At 37.1% G+C, this 19,639-nt stretch overlaps 2 protein-coding genes across 3 annotated transcripts in view; one reads left to right on the forward strand and one right to left on the reverse strand.

Moving 5' to 3' along the window:
- The window catches only part of Herc3 (HECT and RLD domain containing E3 ubiquitin protein ligase 3), a 136,173-nt gene that overhangs the window by 6,288 nt on the left and 110,246 nt on the right, over nt 1–19,639 (reverse strand). Inside the window, exon 24 of one of the 2 annotated variants that reach the window (XM_071614548.1) lies at nt 29–81. The exons of the other annotated variant lie outside the window; for it this stretch is intronic. Within the exon in view, the coding sequence (XP_071470649.1) occupies nt 78–81 (4 nt within the window). The 3' untranslated portion in view covers nt 29–77. The remainder of the gene's footprint in view (nt 1–28; nt 82–19,639) is intronic. 2 annotated transcript variants of the gene reach the window in all.
- On the forward strand, nt 14,666–16,620 carry Nap1l5 (nucleosome assembly protein 1 like 5). Its single transcript, XM_027926601.2, has one exon. It carries the CDS (start codon nt 14,769–14,771, stop codon nt 15,333–15,335), a length of 567 nt encoding a protein of 188 aa, XP_027782402.1. The 5' UTR covers nt 14,666–14,768; the 3' UTR covers nt 15,336–16,620.

Consider the following 19,639-nt stretch of genomic DNA (forward strand, 5'->3'; position numbering starts at 1 on the left):
CCCCAAAACAATGAGCTCTGCCGCTTACAGCTGTGATTCTTGGGTAAGTTGTTTATTCTTTCTTTGTCTTAGTTTCCTCATCTGTAAAGTGGGAAGGGTAAGAAGACATACAACACTGCTGTTGGGATTAGTTAATACATGTAAAACAGTTTAGAACTCAAGCTAGTATATAACATTTGCTTTGTAAGTCTTAGCTATCATTGTCATACTGTTTACAGATAAAATATTTTGTTTATGAATATGAAATTACATATGATACGTGATATGCAAGTGTTCATCTTTTAAAAAAAAACACTATTAATGTTCATTGGTCTTTCTCTTACACATTAGCTCTAAAATATAAAAACATGAAAGGATACACATCAAATTAAGAATTTTGTCTACATAATAAAGAATGGTAGAAAAAGGGGGATGGTATCAGTTAATTTTTTTCATTTAAAAAATCTACTTATTCCAGTCATAGATACAAATATGATTGTTATTTGTATTTATTTGTATTTTTAATTTTAAAAAAATTAGTAATATCATGAAGATGGACACTTTCTACTTACCAATAACTGTCAGATAATATTTCATAAAATTTTGAACTCTTGGGCTTCCTCCAGGACAATTCTTTGTGCATAGTCACTACAACACTAACAAATGATGTAATATAGTGGATAAGTGGGCCAGACAGGGAGGGGTTCAAATCCAGGCTCTACCATGTTCTGCCTCTAACTATAAAACCTTTTTTTCATTTTTAAAATGGGACAAGTGTTTAATTTTGAAAATAATATAAAAAAGATTGGTACATTTTATCATGGTGCCAAAAGTTTCTTACACTGCATGCAATGCACTACTTCTCTGAAACCCATTACACAAAGCTAATAATATTTTTCTGCTTCAATTGCCCAAAAAGAAGCTCTTTCAACAGTCTAGATGTTACTGTGAAGGCAATTTTTAAAAATGGGATTACCATTTAAATCAACAGGATTTGAGTAAAACAGATTAGCCTCCATAACACAGGTGGGCCTCATCCAACCAGTTGAAAAAGATTGAGGTCCTCCAAAGAGGAAGGAAACCTGCTTCCAGATTGCCTGAGGACTCAAGGCTGTAATGTCAGTACCTACCAGAATTTTCAGGCTGATAGCCTATTTTTCAGACTTGCCATCCATCATAAATATGAGCTAACTCTTAAAATCAGTTGCTCTCTTTTTCTCATCTCAGATGGCCTTGACTTATGATGCTTTGCCTTTTGATTTTTAACTGTACAATGATGCAAAAGCTACATATGTTCAGTAGAAACCAGTCTTCATGAGATTCAAGATGCAGAAAGGAGTCACTCAGCACTCACTTCCTCCTCCATAAAGAAGAACCAAAGCAACAGGTGTACAACTGACTGCATTTTGAGGTGAGTGGCCATGGGAGAACACTGGCAATCGCAAGAGGGAGCCTGGAACATTACAAGATTCAGACACCTGGGCCAACAGCACAGTGAGAAACAAAACACTCCACACATCTCCTACCCCAGCTCCACACTGGGAGAGTGGAAGTCTTCCTTTTATAGGAGTAGGAGTCAAAGAAAGCCCCAATAATCTTCACTAGTGCAGAAACTAGAGACCACAAAGTTTCATACTCCTCACAGGCTTGCAGCCACTTAAATAAGTAATCTGAAATCTGTACAGCCACCTTGTTTTTTTTTTGATTGTTGGTTGTTCAAAACATTACATAGTTCTTGATATATCATCTTTCACACTTTGCTTCAAGTGGGTTATGAACTCCCATTTTTAGCCCATATACAGATTGCAGAATCACATCAATTACACATCCATTGATTTACATATTGCCATACTAATGACTGTCGTGTTCTGCTACCTTTCCTATCCTCTACTATCCCCCCTCCCCTCCCCTCCCCTCCCCTCTTCTCTCTCTACCCCCTCTACTGACCTTCATTTCTCCCCCTTGTATTATTTTTCCCTTTCCCCTCATTTCCTCTTGTATGTTCTTTTGTACAACCCTGAGGGTCTCCTTCCATTTCCATGCAATTTCCCTATTCTCTCCCTTTCCCTCCCACCTCTCATCTCTGTTTAATGTTAATCTTCTTCTCATGCTCTTCGTCCCTACTCTGTTCTTAGTTACTCTACTTATATCAAAGCAGCCACCTTGTTTTGAAAAAGGATCTCACATTATCTCCCAGAGACCCCTCCCCCAGGGTGTGGTAGCCAGAAGCTGTCTTCAGAAGTAAATTGTTGTCTGAGTTGGGGATGTTCTGGGGTCAGAAACCCTTGAATACTCCCATTTTAAACTACACAAATACTCTAGTGCATGGTCTTGGGAGGTAGCTACCTAGTGAACCCAACTTGGTCCAACAAAGTGACCATAATCTAAGTGCACTATGTGCCCTATACTGTAGAGGACAGTGTTGCAAAATGGAGGCAAACAGCTTTGCCAGCTACTTGTAGCCTTGTACCAGTGCCAGGATAGAACTCCCAAGTTGCATTCAGGCACCTGCTACTAACAGAGAAGGGAAGAAACACAGCAGTCCCTGCTGCTCCTGCTCCACCCACAGAGAAGCACTGAGGGGACCTTGAGCAACTCTATGGCTCCAGCTCTCATCCCACCACCAGATGTGAACAGCTGTATCTGCCTCCCAGACAGGGATTGTCACTGAACCAGCAGAGAGGAACACAACAGTTCTGCTACCACTCCATCTACACTACTTTTGCTGCTGCCGCAACTCTGCACCCAGTCTGACTGCGGATACTGCAGAGGGGGTGCTGTGATTCCCACAACCGACTTTCCTCAGTTGGACCAGTTTCGACTGGCTAGAAGTCAACTGCTTCAGACCTCTCTCATCACTATTTGGACTGCCAGTCCCAGAGGTCCTGGCTAGTGGCAGAACTAGCATCAACAGTGCCTGAGGAAACCCCCATTGTCTAACAGAGGTTACCACTCTCATTGTAGGAGTAGCCACACAATGAACACCCCACACCCACTGCTGTCTGCGCCACACTGGCCTAAACTGTCAAAGTGTCCCCAATTCTTGCCTGGTCTGCAGAGACAGTGAGACTCACCAACTTTACCACGATATGCACCATGCCTAAAGTTGTCAGTCATAGTCAAAGAAGATATAGGGAAACTATACTATGGTGCTCAGCTAGAATCAGAGACAACACTGTCCAACAAACTGATAACTCAAGATCCATCTTGAGGAGAAAGTCACTTTTACAGTTTGGATCATAAATGTCCTCAAAGAGTGCACATGTCTAAAGATTGGTCCCCAGCTGATAGTAATACTGGGAGTGGTAAAGACTTTAGGATGTGGGGCCTAGTTGGATAAGGAGGTCCTTGAAGGGCATATTTCCCCCTATTCCTTTCTCTTTCTGCTTCCCAGCCACCATGAGGTGAGCAGCTCTGCTCTGCTGCATGCTCTCTGCCAGGAAGTTTTGCCATGCCATGGGTCCAAAGCTGGGCCAAGTGACCATGGACTGAGCCAGAATAAACCTTTTCTCCTTTAAGCTGACTGATCTCACGTATTTTGTCACAGTGACAAAAAGCTGATGAATGCAGCCACTTGCTAAAAAGGCCACTCCAAAAAAGGTGGGCCCTTTTATCATCTACTAGATGCAAAAATCAACACAGGAGCGGAAGAAATATGCAAAATTAAGGTAATATAATGCCTCCCAAGAACATAACAACTCTCTAACAAAAAATTCCAAAAAAATCAAAATAGCAAAATGCCTGAAAAAGAATTTTAAAGGATGATTATAAAAAGTTCAGCGAGATTCAAGAAAATACAGATAAATAGCTAAATGAAATTAGAAAGACAATGAGGAATGTGAATGAGGAATTCAGACACAGGTTTTTAGAAAGAAAGAAGTAGAAATCCTATAAATAACCTGGAATGTAAATGAACTAAATTTTTCAGAGCTCAATATGTCAAAAATTAAAGTTGAAAGCCTCAAGAACAAGCTATGTCAAGGAGAAGAAAGAATATCTGAATGTGAAGCAGGTCTTTTGAAATATTACAATTGGAAAGAAGGAAGGAAGGAAGGAAGGGAGGAAGGGAGGGAGGGAGGGAGGGAAGACAGAAGGACGGAAGGAAGGGAGGAAGGGAAGGAGAGAAAGGAGTAATTAAGAACTGTAGGACTCCGTTAAACAAACATCTATGTTTTCAGATTACCCAAGGGTGAAAAGAATAAAGTTAAGGGCACAGAAAATATATTCAATAAAATTAAAGAAAATTTCCCTAATTGTGGTAAAGATATGAACATCCCATACAAGAGGCTTATATAGTACTTCAAATAGACATGACCAGAAAAGATCTTCACCATGGGATATTATAGCCAAACTTTCAAGAGTACAAACAACAAAGAATTTTAGAAATCTGCAAAAGAAAAGCACCAAGTCACATTTAAATGTATCTCCATTAGATTAACAGCAAATTTCCTGGCAAAAACCCTACTGGCCAGGAGAAAATGAAATAACACATTCTGAGTCCTGAAAGAAAATGACTGCCTACCAAGATTACTAAACCCAGCAAGGCTATCCTTCAAAATGAAAGATAAATAGATATTACAAGACAAGCAAAACCTGAGGGATCCATGACAACCAGATGAGCCTTACAAAAGATGCTTCAGGCAATCCTATGTAAAAAAAATCACAGAAAGATAACTACAATCATTATATGTTAAAATATAAATCCTCCTAGAAGAAGACATACACAAAACTGAAAATATTCAAACATTATCAATATAGTAAACCATTAAATCACAAAGAGAAACAAGGCAAAAAGAACAACAAAGAATATTCAAAACAACTAGAGGAAAATCAACAAAATAACAAGAACAAATCCTCATCTATAGATAATAACCTAGAATGTAAATGCACTAAATTCTTCAGTTAAAAGATAGATTGGTTTAATGGATTTAAAACACACAGACACACACACACAAACTCACACACACACACACACACACACACACTCACACACAATATGCTGCCCATAAGAAACTCACCTCATCAGTGAAGACACACACACAGGCTGAAAGTAAAGGGATAGAAAATTATATTTCAAGCACATGGAACCTGTGAGGAGTATCTATACTTATATCTGATAAGACACATTAAGACAAAAACCACAAGAAGAGATAAAGGTCACTACACAATGATCAGGGGATCAATTCAACAAGAAGATAAAATGATTGCAAATCTAAATAAACCCAATTACAAAGCACTCAATTTTATAAAACAAACACTATTAGATGTTAAGGGAGATGCAGGTGCCCATTCAATAATAATGTAAGATATCAACACACCACTATCGTCAACAGACAAATCATGCAGACCAAAATCATCATCATCATCATAATCATCAATGAGAAACAATGGAATTAAGCCATCCTAACAGACATTTACGTAACATTTCCTCTAACAGCTGAATACATTCATCAGTACATGGGACTTTCTTTAGAATATACTACATTAGGCCATGAAATGAGTCTTTAAAAATTCAAAAAAAAATGTAACCATATTCTGCATCTTTTCTGATCACAATAAAAATAGAAGAAATAAAATTAGAAGTCAATAAAAGAAATTTTAGAAATCATACAAACGTACAGACACTGAACACTACACTTTTGAACTAACAGTAGTTCACTGAGAAGTCAGAAGGGAAGAAAAGTACCTATCTCATCACTTTGTTCAATATAGTCCTAGAATATTTAAAAATTCCTAAAACAAATGAAAATGGAAACACAAACCAGGTACAGTGGCACACACCTGTCACCCCAACTATATGGAAGGCGGAGGCAAGAGAATCGCAAATTTGAGGTCAAGCTTGGCAACTTTGTGAGACCCTGTCAAAACTTTAAAAATGAAAAGAGTTGGGGGTGTATCTCAGTGGTACAGTGCCCCCAGATTTAATTCCCACTACTAGAAAAAAGGAGAAAAGAAAATGGAAATACAACATACCAAAACTTGATAAAGCTTTTGCTAGATCAACCAAGGGGAAAAAAAAAATAAGACCCAAAGAAAATAAAATTAGGGATGTATATAAGGAGATGTTAAAATCGATACCACAGAAATACAAAAGATCATTAAGGATTTTTACAAAAAAACCATATGTAGCAAATTGGAGAACCTAGAAGAAACAAATTTCTGGACACATATGATCTATCAAAATTAAATCATGAGAGGCTGGGGTTGTAACTCAGTGGTAGAGCGCTTGCCTGGTGTAGAGTGTTGGGGTTGATCCTCAGCACCACATAAAAATTTTAAAAAGGCATTGTGTCCACCTACAACTAAAAAAAAAATTTTTTTAACTGGGTCATGAGGACATACAAAACATGAACAGACTAATAACAAGTAATGAGACTGTATGAGTAATAAAGTACCCCAAGAAAGCAAAAGCCCAGGACCCAATGGCTTAAAATTTCACCAAACTTTAAAGAAAAATGTCAATTATTCTCAAACTATTCCCTAGAGTTGAAAGGGAAAGAATCCTTCTAAATTCATTCCATGAGACTTTACTCTGTTACCAAAACCAGACAAGAACACAATAAAAAAGAAAATACCAGAGCAATATCCTGGTCAACACAGATGCAAAAATTCCAACAAATTACTAGCAAATTCAATTCAACAGCACATAAAAAAAATCATTCATAACAATCAATTTGTTTTATCCCAGGGAAGCAATAATGGTTCAACATTTGTGAACATATTTAATAAATGTAACATAACAATAAAATAAGGATAAAAATCATATCACCTAAACAGATACAGAAAAGTATTTGATAAAATTCAACATCCCTTCATGATAAATGCCCTGAACAAATTAGGTATAGAAGGATCATACTGCAACCTAATAAAGACTATATATGACAAACCCATAGCCAACAACTTACTGACTGGGGAAAAGATGAAAGTATTTCCTCTAAGATCAGAAAGAAGAAACAGTAGCTATCTCACCACTTTGTTCAATATAGTCCTAGAACATTTAAACAGAGAAATTATGCAAAAGAGAGAAAAGGGTGCAGTGGTGCATGCTTATAACCTCAGCAACTTAGGAGGCTGATGCAGAAAGATCACAAGTTTGAGATAAGTTTTGGCAATTTAGACTCTGTCACAAATAAGAAAGGCAGGGGATATAGCTCAGTGGTAAAGCACCCCTGGACTTAATCCCCAGTACCCCAAAATGAAAATTTTTAAAAAGGAAAGAAATAAAAGGTTTATAAATAGGGAAGAAGTCATATTACCCCTACTTGTAGTTGATTTGATTCTACATGTAGACAAATCCAAAGACTCCACTGACAACTGTTAGAACTTATCAATTCAGTAAAGTAGCAGAATACAATATCAATATACGAAAATCAGTACCTTTTCTATATACCAATAACAAAGTGCTGAAATCACAAAAGCAATCCTATTAAAATAGCTACCGAAAAGAAAGTATCTAGGAACAAACTTAAAACAAAGAAACAAAAGATACATAATAAAAATTACAGAATTCTGATGAAAGAAATTTTTAAAAACCACCCATGTTCGTAGATTGAAAGAATATTGTTCATATGTCCATAATACCCAAAGTGATCTACAGATTCAAACCAATTCCAATAAAAAATACCAATGATTTTTTTTTTTTTTTTGGTACTGGGGATTGAACTCAGGGACGCTCTACCACTGTGCTACATCCCCAGCTCTTTTTATTTCTTGAGACAGAGTCTCACTTAAGTTGCTTAAGGCCATGCTAAATTGTTGAGACTGGTCTTGAACTTGCAATCTTCCTGCCTCAGCCTCCCAAGTCACTGGGATTACAGGCATGTACCACTGGCATCTAACACTGCATCTCAAGGACATTCTTCAAAGAACTAGAAAAAACAATCCTAAAATTCATATGGAACCATAAAAGAGCCCAAATAGCCAAAGCAATTTTGAGCAAAAGAACAAATCTAGAGGCATCACAATACCCAATTTCAAGACATACTACAGAATCACAGTAGCAGAAACAGCGTGGTAATGGCATAAAAACAGACACACAGACCAACTGAACAAAACAGAGATCCCAGAAATATAAACCCATGCATCCATAGCCAACTGATTCCTGGCAAAGGTACCAAAAACAAAGACAGCTTCTTCCACAAATGGTGCTGGGGAAACTGCATATCTACATGTTAAAGTGTGAAACCTGACCCCTAGTTCTTACCATATACAGAAACCAATTCAAAGATGGATCAAATGGGGCCGGGGTTGTTGGTGAGTGGCAGAGCACTTGCCTAGCATGTGTGAAGCACTGGGTTTGATTCTCAGCACCACATATAAATAAATAAAATAAAGGTTCATTTACAACTATAAAAATATTTTTAAATAATGCATCAAAGACCTAAATGTAACACCTGAATCTACTACAAGAAAACTTAGCAGAAACATTTTGAGACATTGGTACAGGCAATGATTTTCTGGATAGGACCTCAAAAGCACAGGCAACTAATGGGGGGGGGGGAAACAAATGGGATTATATCCAATTAAAAAGCTTCTTCATAGCAAAGAAAACAATCAACAGAGTGAAAGATACAACTTACAGAATGGGAGAAAATATTTGCCAGCTATCTGTCTGACACAGGGATAACATTCCAGAATATATAAGGAACTCAAAAACCAAACCAATAACAGCAACAATACCCCCCAAGCAATCCACTTTAAAAATGGGCAAATTATCTTAAGAGTCACTTCTCAAAAGAAATACACATGGCCAATAAGCGTAAGAGAAAATGTTCAATATCATTTGCCATTAGGTAAATACAAATTAAAACTACAGTGAGATACCATCTGACCCTAGTTAGAATAGCAATTATTTTTTTTAAAAAGTAACAAATGCTAGTGAGGATGTAGAGGAATAGGAACTCTTACACACTACTTGCAGGGATATAAATTAATATAGACATTATGGAGAACAATACTGAGATTCTTCAGAAAACTAAAAAGTGGCAGCAAACCACATAGTTCCCAGTTATCCATTGGCTTGCAAGAGTCAACAACAGAGGGTCTACAGAACAGTGTTCTGTATTGCTAAGATATGATGTTTGGTAGGCTACGGATATTAAATGCACTTTGAACTTACAATGAGTTTATCAGGACTAGCCCATTCTAAGTCAAAGAGCATATGTATATACACATACTTATGCATACCCTATTGGTTCTGTTTCTCTGGATAACCCCAGCATACAAATATCAGGGTGCTTTATAGCAAATACTTAAAAATACAGAAGTGGCTTTAGAATTGGGTAATAGGAAGAGCACAGAAAAGTTCTGAGGAGCTTGATAGAAAAGGAATAGACTGCCTTAAAGAAACTATTGTTAGAAATATGGACATCAAAGGAGATTCTGGTGAGAGAAAAAAGAGGGAAGTTATAAAGAAGTTTTTACTGAACTAGAAAATATACTGTCATAAACAGAATGCTGCTGGAAATACCAATGTTGAAAGTATTTCCGGTGAGGTAATGCACTCCACTATTGTCATGTATGTAAGAAATAAATTAAAAAAAAAAACAAGTTATACAAACTAACAGAAAGTCTAAGAGTAGAAAAGTACACTATTTCCAGAAAAGTAGGGGATTGAAGGAGGAATAATCTGAATAATAATCTGATTTATCACAATAATTTTGTTCTGATTATAGCCTGAATTTCTCAGGTATTTTTTTCATTTCTCAGGTATTCTTGATCTTTTCTATGATTTGGGAAATATATGTTATATTTCATATTTTATTCTGCAAATATTTCCTAATCAAATTAAATGTAGATCTGTGAATGAAAAGATTAAAAGTATCATTAAAAAAGAAAAAAAAAATAAAGAAAGAAAGTACTTCCAGTGAGGTCCCTGATAAAAATAAGCAACATGCTATTAGAAACTGGAGAAAAGACAATCCTTACCATAAAGTGGCAGAGAACTTGGCCCACTTATGTGCTAGTGTTCTGTGAAAAGTAGAAGTTGGAAGCAATAAAGTTAGATATTTAGCTGAAGAGATTTCTAAGCAAAATATTAAAAGGTGAGACCTGGTTTCTCCTTGCTGCTCATAGCAAAGAAGAAGAGGAAAGACGTAAATTGAAGAGGAAACTGCCAACAAAAAGGAACTAGAAACTTGGATATTGGGACAATTTTTAGCTTAACACCAATAGCATGTTCTGGAAACAGGGCCGTGTGATTTAACAATGGTTTGCTACAGAGATTAGGCATATGGCTCATAGATCAATGAACTATCTCAGCCGAAGTCAGGCATAAAGATGCTGTTATACAGAAAGCTGTGGAGCCTTCCTGTGTAAGTACTGGGCCCCTGTGAATTGTGTGGGATCCCACCAAGGTTATTGAGAATTTCAAACTAGCAGAAGCACTGCCAGCTTGGATCAAAGGGACTGAGATGAGATAAAATGAAGGCGAACTGTTGAGATTTCTGAAATTCCACAGGCAGGAAATGGACAATAGAGTTGCCTGGCTGTAAACATGTATTCTCTTTTTAAGAAACAGGAAGAATGACCACAAAGATAGTTCAAAGGCTATCAAGACTGCCACTGCCACCAGAAGCCAGACTGAAGAAGGAGTGGTGATGCCACTTCAGGGGGTCTATCACCCTGGTGGGCTAGAAGCTGGAGGATGGAGCCTTAAGCCTTCTCAAGCCTCGAAACCTAATTGAATTTTTCCTGCCAAGGTCCAGACTTGCTTTGAACCTGTGACCCCTTCAGAGTGGTAATGTCTATCCTATGCCTGTCCCACCACAGTATTTTAGAAGCAGAAAACTGTGTGGCTTCACAGTTTAAAGCTCTTGAAGAATTTTGCCGCAGGATGAATCATACCTTGAGTATGATTCATGCTTGACTTAAATGATGTTCAGACGATGTATTACTCAAGGTTCTCTAGAGAAAAAGAGCCAATAAGGTGGGCTCTGTGTGTATGTGATTTATTATAAGGAGGTGACTCATGCAATAGAAGCTGCAGTCCCAAGATCTGCAGTTTGCAAGCCGCAGGCCTGAGAGAGTGGATGGTGTTTCAGTTCTAAGGCAGGAAAACACTGATGTCAATTCTTTTCTATTTGAACCTTAAATTGATTGGATAAAGACCATTTATATTAGGGAAAATGATCACTTTACCCAATCTCCACATTTATATGTTAATTTCATCCAGAAACTGTTTCACAGACATACCCAGAATAACAATTAGCCAAATATCACGGCATCTCATGGTCTAGTTAAATTGGCATATAAAGTCAGCCATCACAAAAGAGATTGTGGACTCAGAGTTGACTGTGTTAAAAGAATACTGGAATGGGGTGAACATATTTTGTGTTTAAGAAGGACACGGTAGCCAGGCCTGGTGTTGCATGCTTGTCATCCCAGAAACATGGGAGGCTAAAGCAGGAGAATCACAAGTTCAAAGCCAGCCTCAGAAACTCAGCAAGGCCCTAAGCAACTTAGCATCTCTGGGTTCAATTTCTAGTACAAAACAAACAAAAGAGGATGAAGATGTGAATTCTGGAGACCTACAGGGTAGAACATCATAAACTTTGTGTTCTACCAAATTCATATATTCAAGTACCAACTCCCTGTAAATCAGAATTGACTGGGAGATAGGATCTTTACAAAGATAACCAAGTTAAAATGTGGTTACTAGGGAGGGCTCTAACATGATATGACTTAGAAAAAGGAAAAACTGCATACAGAGACACACCTAGAGGAAAAGAATGTGAAAAGATGTAAGGCTTAGAACAGAACATTCCCTCACAGCCCTCAGAAAGAACCAACCCGGACAAAATACCTTGACTTTGGATATCTAACCTCAAGAACTATTAAAACGATAAATTTTTATTGTTTAGACCACCTAGTTTGTAGTAATTTGCTGCAGCATCCCTAGCAAATTAACATATAAATTCTCATCTCTAACACATCAATTATCATTGCTCTCAAAATATTCTTTTCCTTAATAATGGCCACTAACAGTACTTACCAGGTACTTGCAAGAAGTTCTTAGATACATATTATCTCAGTGAATATTCAAAACTAATATTTGAATGAATTTTAGGGTATTAAGATTAATGAGAAATAATTAGGTTACTAAAGTACATGCCGATACAGATGGATCTCCAATGCATTATGCTAGTGAAAAAAGCTGAACTCAAAAATTTACAGGATTCCATTTTCTGACATTCTAGAAAAAACAGAATTATTAACAGTAAACAGTTCCAGGAGTGAAGAGAGAACTATAAGGGAATTGTGTTTGGGGTGGGGGGGGGGTATGGTATTGTCTCATCTCTTTTTTTTTAACATTTATTTTTTAGTTGTAGTTGGACACAATACCTTTATTTTATCTCTTTATTTTTTAAAAAATATTTATTTTTTAGTTGTACACAATACCTTTATTTTATTTATTTTTATGTGGTGCTGAGGATGGAACCCAGGGCCTCGCACAGGCTAGGCGAGCACTCTACTGCTAAGCCACAACCCCAGCCCCACTGTCCTCTATCTTAATAACAATAAATCATGCTTACATAGCTACATTTGTGAAAGCATACTCCAAAAGGGTGAATTTTACTGCATGTAAATTATACCTCAATAAAACAGACTTTTAAACAACAGCCTGGCTTAACATCAAGTCTTAAAGTCTGCTGAGAAGGAAATATCTAAAACAAGTTAAGTTAGTCAACAGATTTGATTAAAATTGTTTTTTTGGTTTGTTTAAGTCTGTCACAATTTCCATACAACAAGAATCAGAAGGCCTACTTCCTACCCATTTCTGTCAATTAAGTGATAAATGCATTAAGAGAATATTTTGTGTTTCTGATTCTAAGCTTGATATCTACAAAACGAGAAAAATCACTCCTATTCTCAAGATGGCTGCAGCCATCAAAGATGATAAATACAATACTCGGAGAGAGAATACATACAGCGTCAGCTAACCAAATGTAAATGCACGAATACATCAAATTCCGTCAAGGCTAAGGCTGAAATTTCAGCCTTAACAATAAAATTCTGTTATAAATGGTAACAGGGAAGGGAGAAAGCAAATTTTCTGGAACAGAATTAAGAAAGTAAAATAAGGGCTAAGGGTTTAGCTCAGTGGCAAAAGCACAACTAATACTGGTAAAACCATGGGCTCAATCCCTGGCACCAAAAAGAGAAGGAAAAAAAAAAATAACACAGCTAGTGGGAATCACAAGTACATTAAACAGCTAGGATATTGACTAATGGGAATAACATTGGCCTTTTATAAATGTTTACTTTGGAAAATGGCACAAAAAAATATCCATTTCTGAAAGATTACTATAGATGTCATTTTCTGCATGTTAATGCAATCATTTTGTAAAACATTATCAGGTGCTTGCTCCATATCACCACCAAGTGATTTACATATTAACTAATTTAATAGTCATAAGAATCAAAAGATGGAAAGCGATTTTCAAAATTCACTGCTTAAAGCTTTAGCAAGTCCAAAAAGCACTTAAATCAGCAATGAAAGCATTCCTAAGGAATCATGTACAACCACAAGAATGGGATCCTAATTAGAATACGTTATATTCCATGTGTGTATGTCAAAATATACTCTACTGTCATGTATATCTAAAAGAAACAAATTTTTTAAAAATTTAAAAAAAGAATGCTTGGAAGGATCCTTTGCTTACTATGCTTAAATTTTGTGTGCTAATCCTTATTCAAGAAGCTCTGGTTTGGGTTATAAATATAACAGGGTAAGAAATTAAAATGCTACTCACTTTGCTGTCAGAGAACGAGAGTTTGCTGTTTAAGATCTTTCAAATGCTCTCAGATACGAACCACCAGCAAGACCCATTGAGCAGTGCTGAACTGTGTTATGACTTGGGGACAATGACTGTGTGTGTATACACACAGGTACAGCAGTATTAAACACATAAATCAAGAGAGAGAAGAGGAGGTCCTCTTCCTGCGCCCTATGCTTTAGAGAGTCTTATTTTTCTTTGGCTCTCCTCCAGTTTTATTCCTCCCCATAGGCCATAATGTGGAACTTTCTAGAACATCCACCAACATACCGGAAGCTCTGAGATTTCCACCCAAACAGTTCCAAAACCGCTTCCAAGATCCATCCCATGACTACCTTGTCACAAGGATAAATGCTACCAGATGTGAGAGATGGGGAGGCAGCTAGATGGAGAGATATAGTCCATACACATACCACACGTAGAAGGGAGCTGGCTCTCCCATGCTTTCCACTTTCCAGAAATGAATTCAGAGGATTTAGGGCGTGATCAAGGCAGCCTCGGGAAGAACTGGGCATATACTCACTACCAAGACAGAGCAACACCAGTAATGGGGAGATGCAAAAGCTGACAGGTGTACTGGCAGATAGAAGTACCCAAGAGCCTAGATAGGGAAAAAGAAGTGCGCCAAAACCAGGATGCGGCAATATGCAGTTCCTGGAAAAAGTGCCTCAGGCATCCTCTGGCCTTTGCAGTCCAGCTCTGCAGAGAGTAGGGGGCAGGGATCTGCGTAACTGGGAGCTGGGTGTCCAATAGGAGGGTTTTGAAGGCCGAGGAGATGGTAGGGTAGCAACAAGAGGAATCTGGTGCAGTATGAGCGCACAACCATCAGCTGATAGCGAGGAACCAGTCAAGTGCCGCGATTTAAAAGGGCGGGGCTGCAGCCGACGTCACCACCGCGGCACTCGTCACCCGCGCTTGCCGCATCCCATCCACAAGATCTCTCTGGACCAGCTCCGGTGCACACGCGTCTCTGCGGGAGCCAGCCTAGACCTCTGCGGCAACTCCTGTATCATGGCCGACTCGGAGAACCAGGGACCTGCGGAGCCCAGCCAGGCGGCAGCGGCGGCAGCAGCGGCGGCAGCCGAGGCAACTGAGGAGGTAATGGCGGAAGGCGGTGCGCAGGGTGGAGATTCTGACAGCGCCGCTGGCCACAGTGACAGCGCTGCTGCTCAGATGGCTGAGGAGCCCCAGACCCCCGCAGAGAATGCTCCAAAGCCTAAAAATGACTTTATTGAGAGCCTGCCTAATTCGGTGAAATGCCGCGTCCTGGCGCTCAAAAAGCTGCAGAAGCGATGCGATAAGATTGAGGCCAAATTTGATAAGGAATTTCAGGCTCTGGAGAAAAAGTATAATGACATCTATAAGCCCCTACTCGCCAAGATCCAGGAGCTCACCGGAGAAATGGAGGGCTGTGCATGGACCCTGGAGGGGGAGGAAGAGGAGGAGGAGGAATACGAGGAAGAGGAGGAGGAGGGCGAGGAGGAGGAGGAGGAAGAGGCTGCGGCAGCCGCGGGGGCGGCCGCGCGGGTGAGAGATGACAGTCACCATGCCGAGATGCCTGATGACGCCAAGAAATAAGAGGGGGCAGAGATCACCCGGAGAAAGTCGCCGTAAACAACAACCCATTTTTTTTTCTTTTAAATATTGGTGGACTGTAAAAGGCTCAGGTTTTTGACCAAAAATACAATGTGAATCTATTCTGACATTCCTAAATAATTTAAATTGAAGCAATTCGATTCTGGTCAGCCCATTTCAAATTTGACTTTCATTTTGAACACAACAAAGGTATCAAAAGATGTCAAAGAATACCAAATTAGGCTTAAAATGGTTTTTTCATGATCTGTGAGGACTGGGACTGAGGCTGCAATGGGTGTCAGCAGATGTAAAAGAAAGTACGTCACTTTGAAATCCATTCATAACGCGACCATTACCCTACCCATGGAACAACCCCAGCCAAACTGTACTGCATTCTCCATGCTAATTCTTCTTTAGTCCTTACATTTCCCAATGCAGAGAAAGCGAACCCAAGAAAGACGTCATCTTTTAAGACTTTGCTTTTGCAACCCCGACATCAGCTTTACCACGTCAGAGGAGAGACGGTGAGAGACTGTGTGGAGGAAGCCTGCGATGGAGATCATGAGACTATTGCTAATGAGGCCAGGAAAACTGCCATTTCAATTTCTGAAAAATGTTTTGAATATTTGGATCTAGAGCAAAACATGGTTTCAAGAAGGAGAGTGTATAACATGTATAATATTGTCAACATATGTATTCATTAGTTACAGTTTCATGTTTAAGTGTTTTCTTGGTAGTGTCTTTACAAAGGCGTAAAAATTACCCTAAATGTTTTAAGTCACTTTACCTAGAATTGTAGAAATATTAATTTACTTGAAGAGATGTAGAATGTAGCAAATTCTGTAAAGCATGTGTACCCAGTGTTATGTAGTTTGATCCTTGTGAAGTCTTTGTCATGTAGCTTTTAGGGTGTAGCTGTGAAAATCATCAGAACTCCTCACTGAAGCTAATGTTTGGGAAAAAAATATATACTTGAAGAACCAATCCAAGTGTGTGCCCCCATCCCCAGCTCAGAAGTAGAAAGGGTTTAAGTTTGCTTGTATTAGCTGTGCCTTCATTATTTTGCTATTTAAATGTGACATATTAAATATAAAATGGTGCATAATCAAATTTTACTGCTTGAGGATAGACTGGCATACAGAAAGGATTTTGAGGAAAGAACACATTTAATGTAAAGACTCTTAGCTTCTTTGTGGGTTTTGAATTATGTGTCAGTCAGTGATCTACAAAAAACCATAAGCATAAAGTTGTTTACCACTGTGGTGTTAATAAAACAGTATTTTCAAAAAAAAAAAAAAAAAAAAAGGACTTGGTATTCTTACTGCGTATATTCTCATCTATAAAAGGGAATGGTCCCTTATGAGTTAATACACATTAACCCTATAGAACAGTAAGTGCTGGATAATTTTCGGCTATTATCAATATGATTACAGAAAAATTTAACCCTCCCATTACAAAAGGGGATAACACAGCCATCATTATATCCCTACTTATTATTTATTATCAGAAAAGAATTTGCCATTTAATTCAGAAATACAGAAAATTCAATAAACTTGATTTCTTCAACATAAAATCAGGTTTTGATTTCCTCTCAGAAAGGATAAAAGACTTTAACATGACATTATGAATATACAAAAATGGTTATCTTCAACTTTATGTTTGGACATTCTGAATAAAGAAAAAAAAAAACAAAACAAAAACCTAGGCTCCAAAAACATTTTTAAAAATCAGATGCCAATCTCTTCCATTTCTTAAGGGTTAAAATTACGCAGAAGCAAAAGCTGACTGTTTTTGTAGGAAATGGAAGGCAGCTCTGACCTGTTGCTAATGACAACAGTGAGTACAAACACCTAGGGTAATGTTAATCTTCCCGATAGCCAGAAATTAAAAATTTCCTTTTAATTTAAAAGAAAATTAAAATAACATTATCTAAGTCATGATTATCTTAAATCATGATTATTTTAACAAAGCAAAGAAAAAACTAATAAAATATTCATTTCTTATCTCTAGAAATGAGAGATTCTCATTTAATATTTTTATGGATCCAGTAAAAAGCAAAATTGATTAAAATACTAATAAAGGATCTTCTTACTAGGGAAAAAAAACTTGGCAGACATATGATTATTTATATAAAGAAAACCCATTCAGCTGAAAAACTATTAGATAAAAAATAATTGAAATGCTAATAATAATGGGAAAAAAATTTTGCAGGCATATGATTATTTATATAAAGAAAACCCAGAGAATCAGCTGAAAAACTATTAGATAATCGTCTGATAACTGATCTGGCTATCAGATAACAAAAATTTTTATTAAAAATAATCAAAATATATGGAAAAGGATTTCACAGTAGAAATAGTAAGACAAAAATATTTATACCAACTTCTGATAAAAAAATTATATATAACCTATGTGAAAAGAATAAACACTGGCCTTCACAAATGTAACATAGGCCTTTGAATTGTAAGATAGAAATAAAAAATATATGTTAGTTCTTCTCAAATTAACCTTTAATTTGTCACAATCCATCAAAACTCAAACTTGATGTGGAACTTATTAACATATACCCCTCATGCTTACTCATTAGAATAGCTAAGAAAACTTAGTAATATAGACTTTAATGGACAAAAAAATTTTAATTGAAGAAAATACACTAAATATTTATCAATTACTGAACATGTAAAGTCTAAGCATGGCATAAAACCAAAAGGACAACACAGAAATTAGGAAATTATAAAAAATTATACATATACTCAACATTTTCAAATGCAAATAACAAACTGGGAATAAAATCTATAATTATATTCAATGTGACTTATATTCAAATCTATAATTATATTTCAATGGGCTCAAAAAGAGCTAATAGTCAATGTAATAGTTCATATGAACCATATGAAAATCAGGTGTTTTATAAAAATATATAAAGGATATAAGTAGGTTACTTTAAAAGGAGGAAATGATACTAAAATGGAAAGACACATTCCTATATGGCGGCAGCACTAGGAGAAACAGGGCTCTAGCAAGCTTTTGAGACACAAGTTCCCCAGGGTGTGCTCTGATCAGCAGTCTTTCTTTTATAAGGGCTTTAGCTCTTGGGTTTTCACTCCTTCAAGGATACGGGGATGTTTATGATGCAGTTCTTAATGCATAATGTTTCCACCATTTCCTAACTTGGCTGATCCCGGAGTACTTATTTGATAGTTTGTCTGTCAGTCATAAAACCTGCAAGTTAACAGCTAGCAAGATACCCTCCCTTCAAAGCCAATCAAATACTATCAATCAATAAACCATTTTTAACCCATTTTAGGCCAAACTTAGTCAACAAAGCACAAAACAGCAGAAAGAAGGGCAGCATGCATTACATGTAAAACTGCAGCACTCTGATGCATACTGTGCAAGCAGGGCACAGCAGCTCTCTCTGCTTGCGAGTTTCATACACAGATACATCTGCATTGGACACACACGACACAAATGCTTTTTTCTTTTTTCTTCTTTTATTAAGGTGAAATCCACTTAATATAAAATTAGCCATTTTAAAGAAAAAATTCAGGGGCATTTCGCACATTGAATGATGTTGCATGGATACCACCTCTTATTTGTTTAAAAAAATATTTTAGAAATAGACATAGCAGAAAAAGGGATCAATGTTGTGCAGAATATGTAAGGTATCCTATGTATAAAAAAATTAATGAAATTGAATTTCTTATCTACTTTTTGGTAAAGAAAGAATACCACAATATAAGGTTTTAGTGACATGGATATTCTCATACACTGATGATGTATAAAAAAGTACAATTCATTAGCAAAATCAATTTAGCAAAAATATCTGTCAACACATTCAAAATGCTATACATTTTATTTCATCCTTGGAATCTTATTAAAAAAACAATTTTAAAAGCAAAAAAAAAAAAAAGAACACCTTTACACATAAAAGAGAAAAAAGGGAAATAAAAAAACATACACGCCAAATATCCAAATAAAATAACACATTAACACAACAGACTGTACAACTATTATTAAGATGTCCATAAATATTTTGTAACATTTTAATACTATATAAGCACTGTCCCTATACCTGTTTAAAAATTCAGACATTCAATTTCATACACATACAGTATGTTTTAACTAAGCCAACCTTGTTTTCAAAAAATTACATAGCCTGCTTGGTAAAACAGCAAACTCTTTACAATAATTTTTCTTCCCCGGGGGAGAAGGATACAGGAACTCTGGCTCTCAGTTGTAGTATACTGATGCTCAGGGAACACTAAGCTGAACAGTTGGTTTTGAATCCTGGACTTCCCGCTGTG

This window comes from Marmota flaviventris, chromosome 7 (assembly GCF_047511675.1).
Source record: "Marmota flaviventris isolate mMarFla1 chromosome 7, mMarFla1.hap1, whole genome shotgun sequence".
Lineage (NCBI taxonomy): Eukaryota > Metazoa > Chordata > Mammalia > Rodentia > Sciuridae > Marmota > Marmota flaviventris.

What these genes read in the sequence shown, in the direction of transcription:
- Nap1l5 (XM_027926601.2), top strand. Translation starts at nt 14,769, where the DNA reads ATGGCCGACTCGGAGAACCAGGGACCTGCGGAGCCCAGCCAGGCGGCA.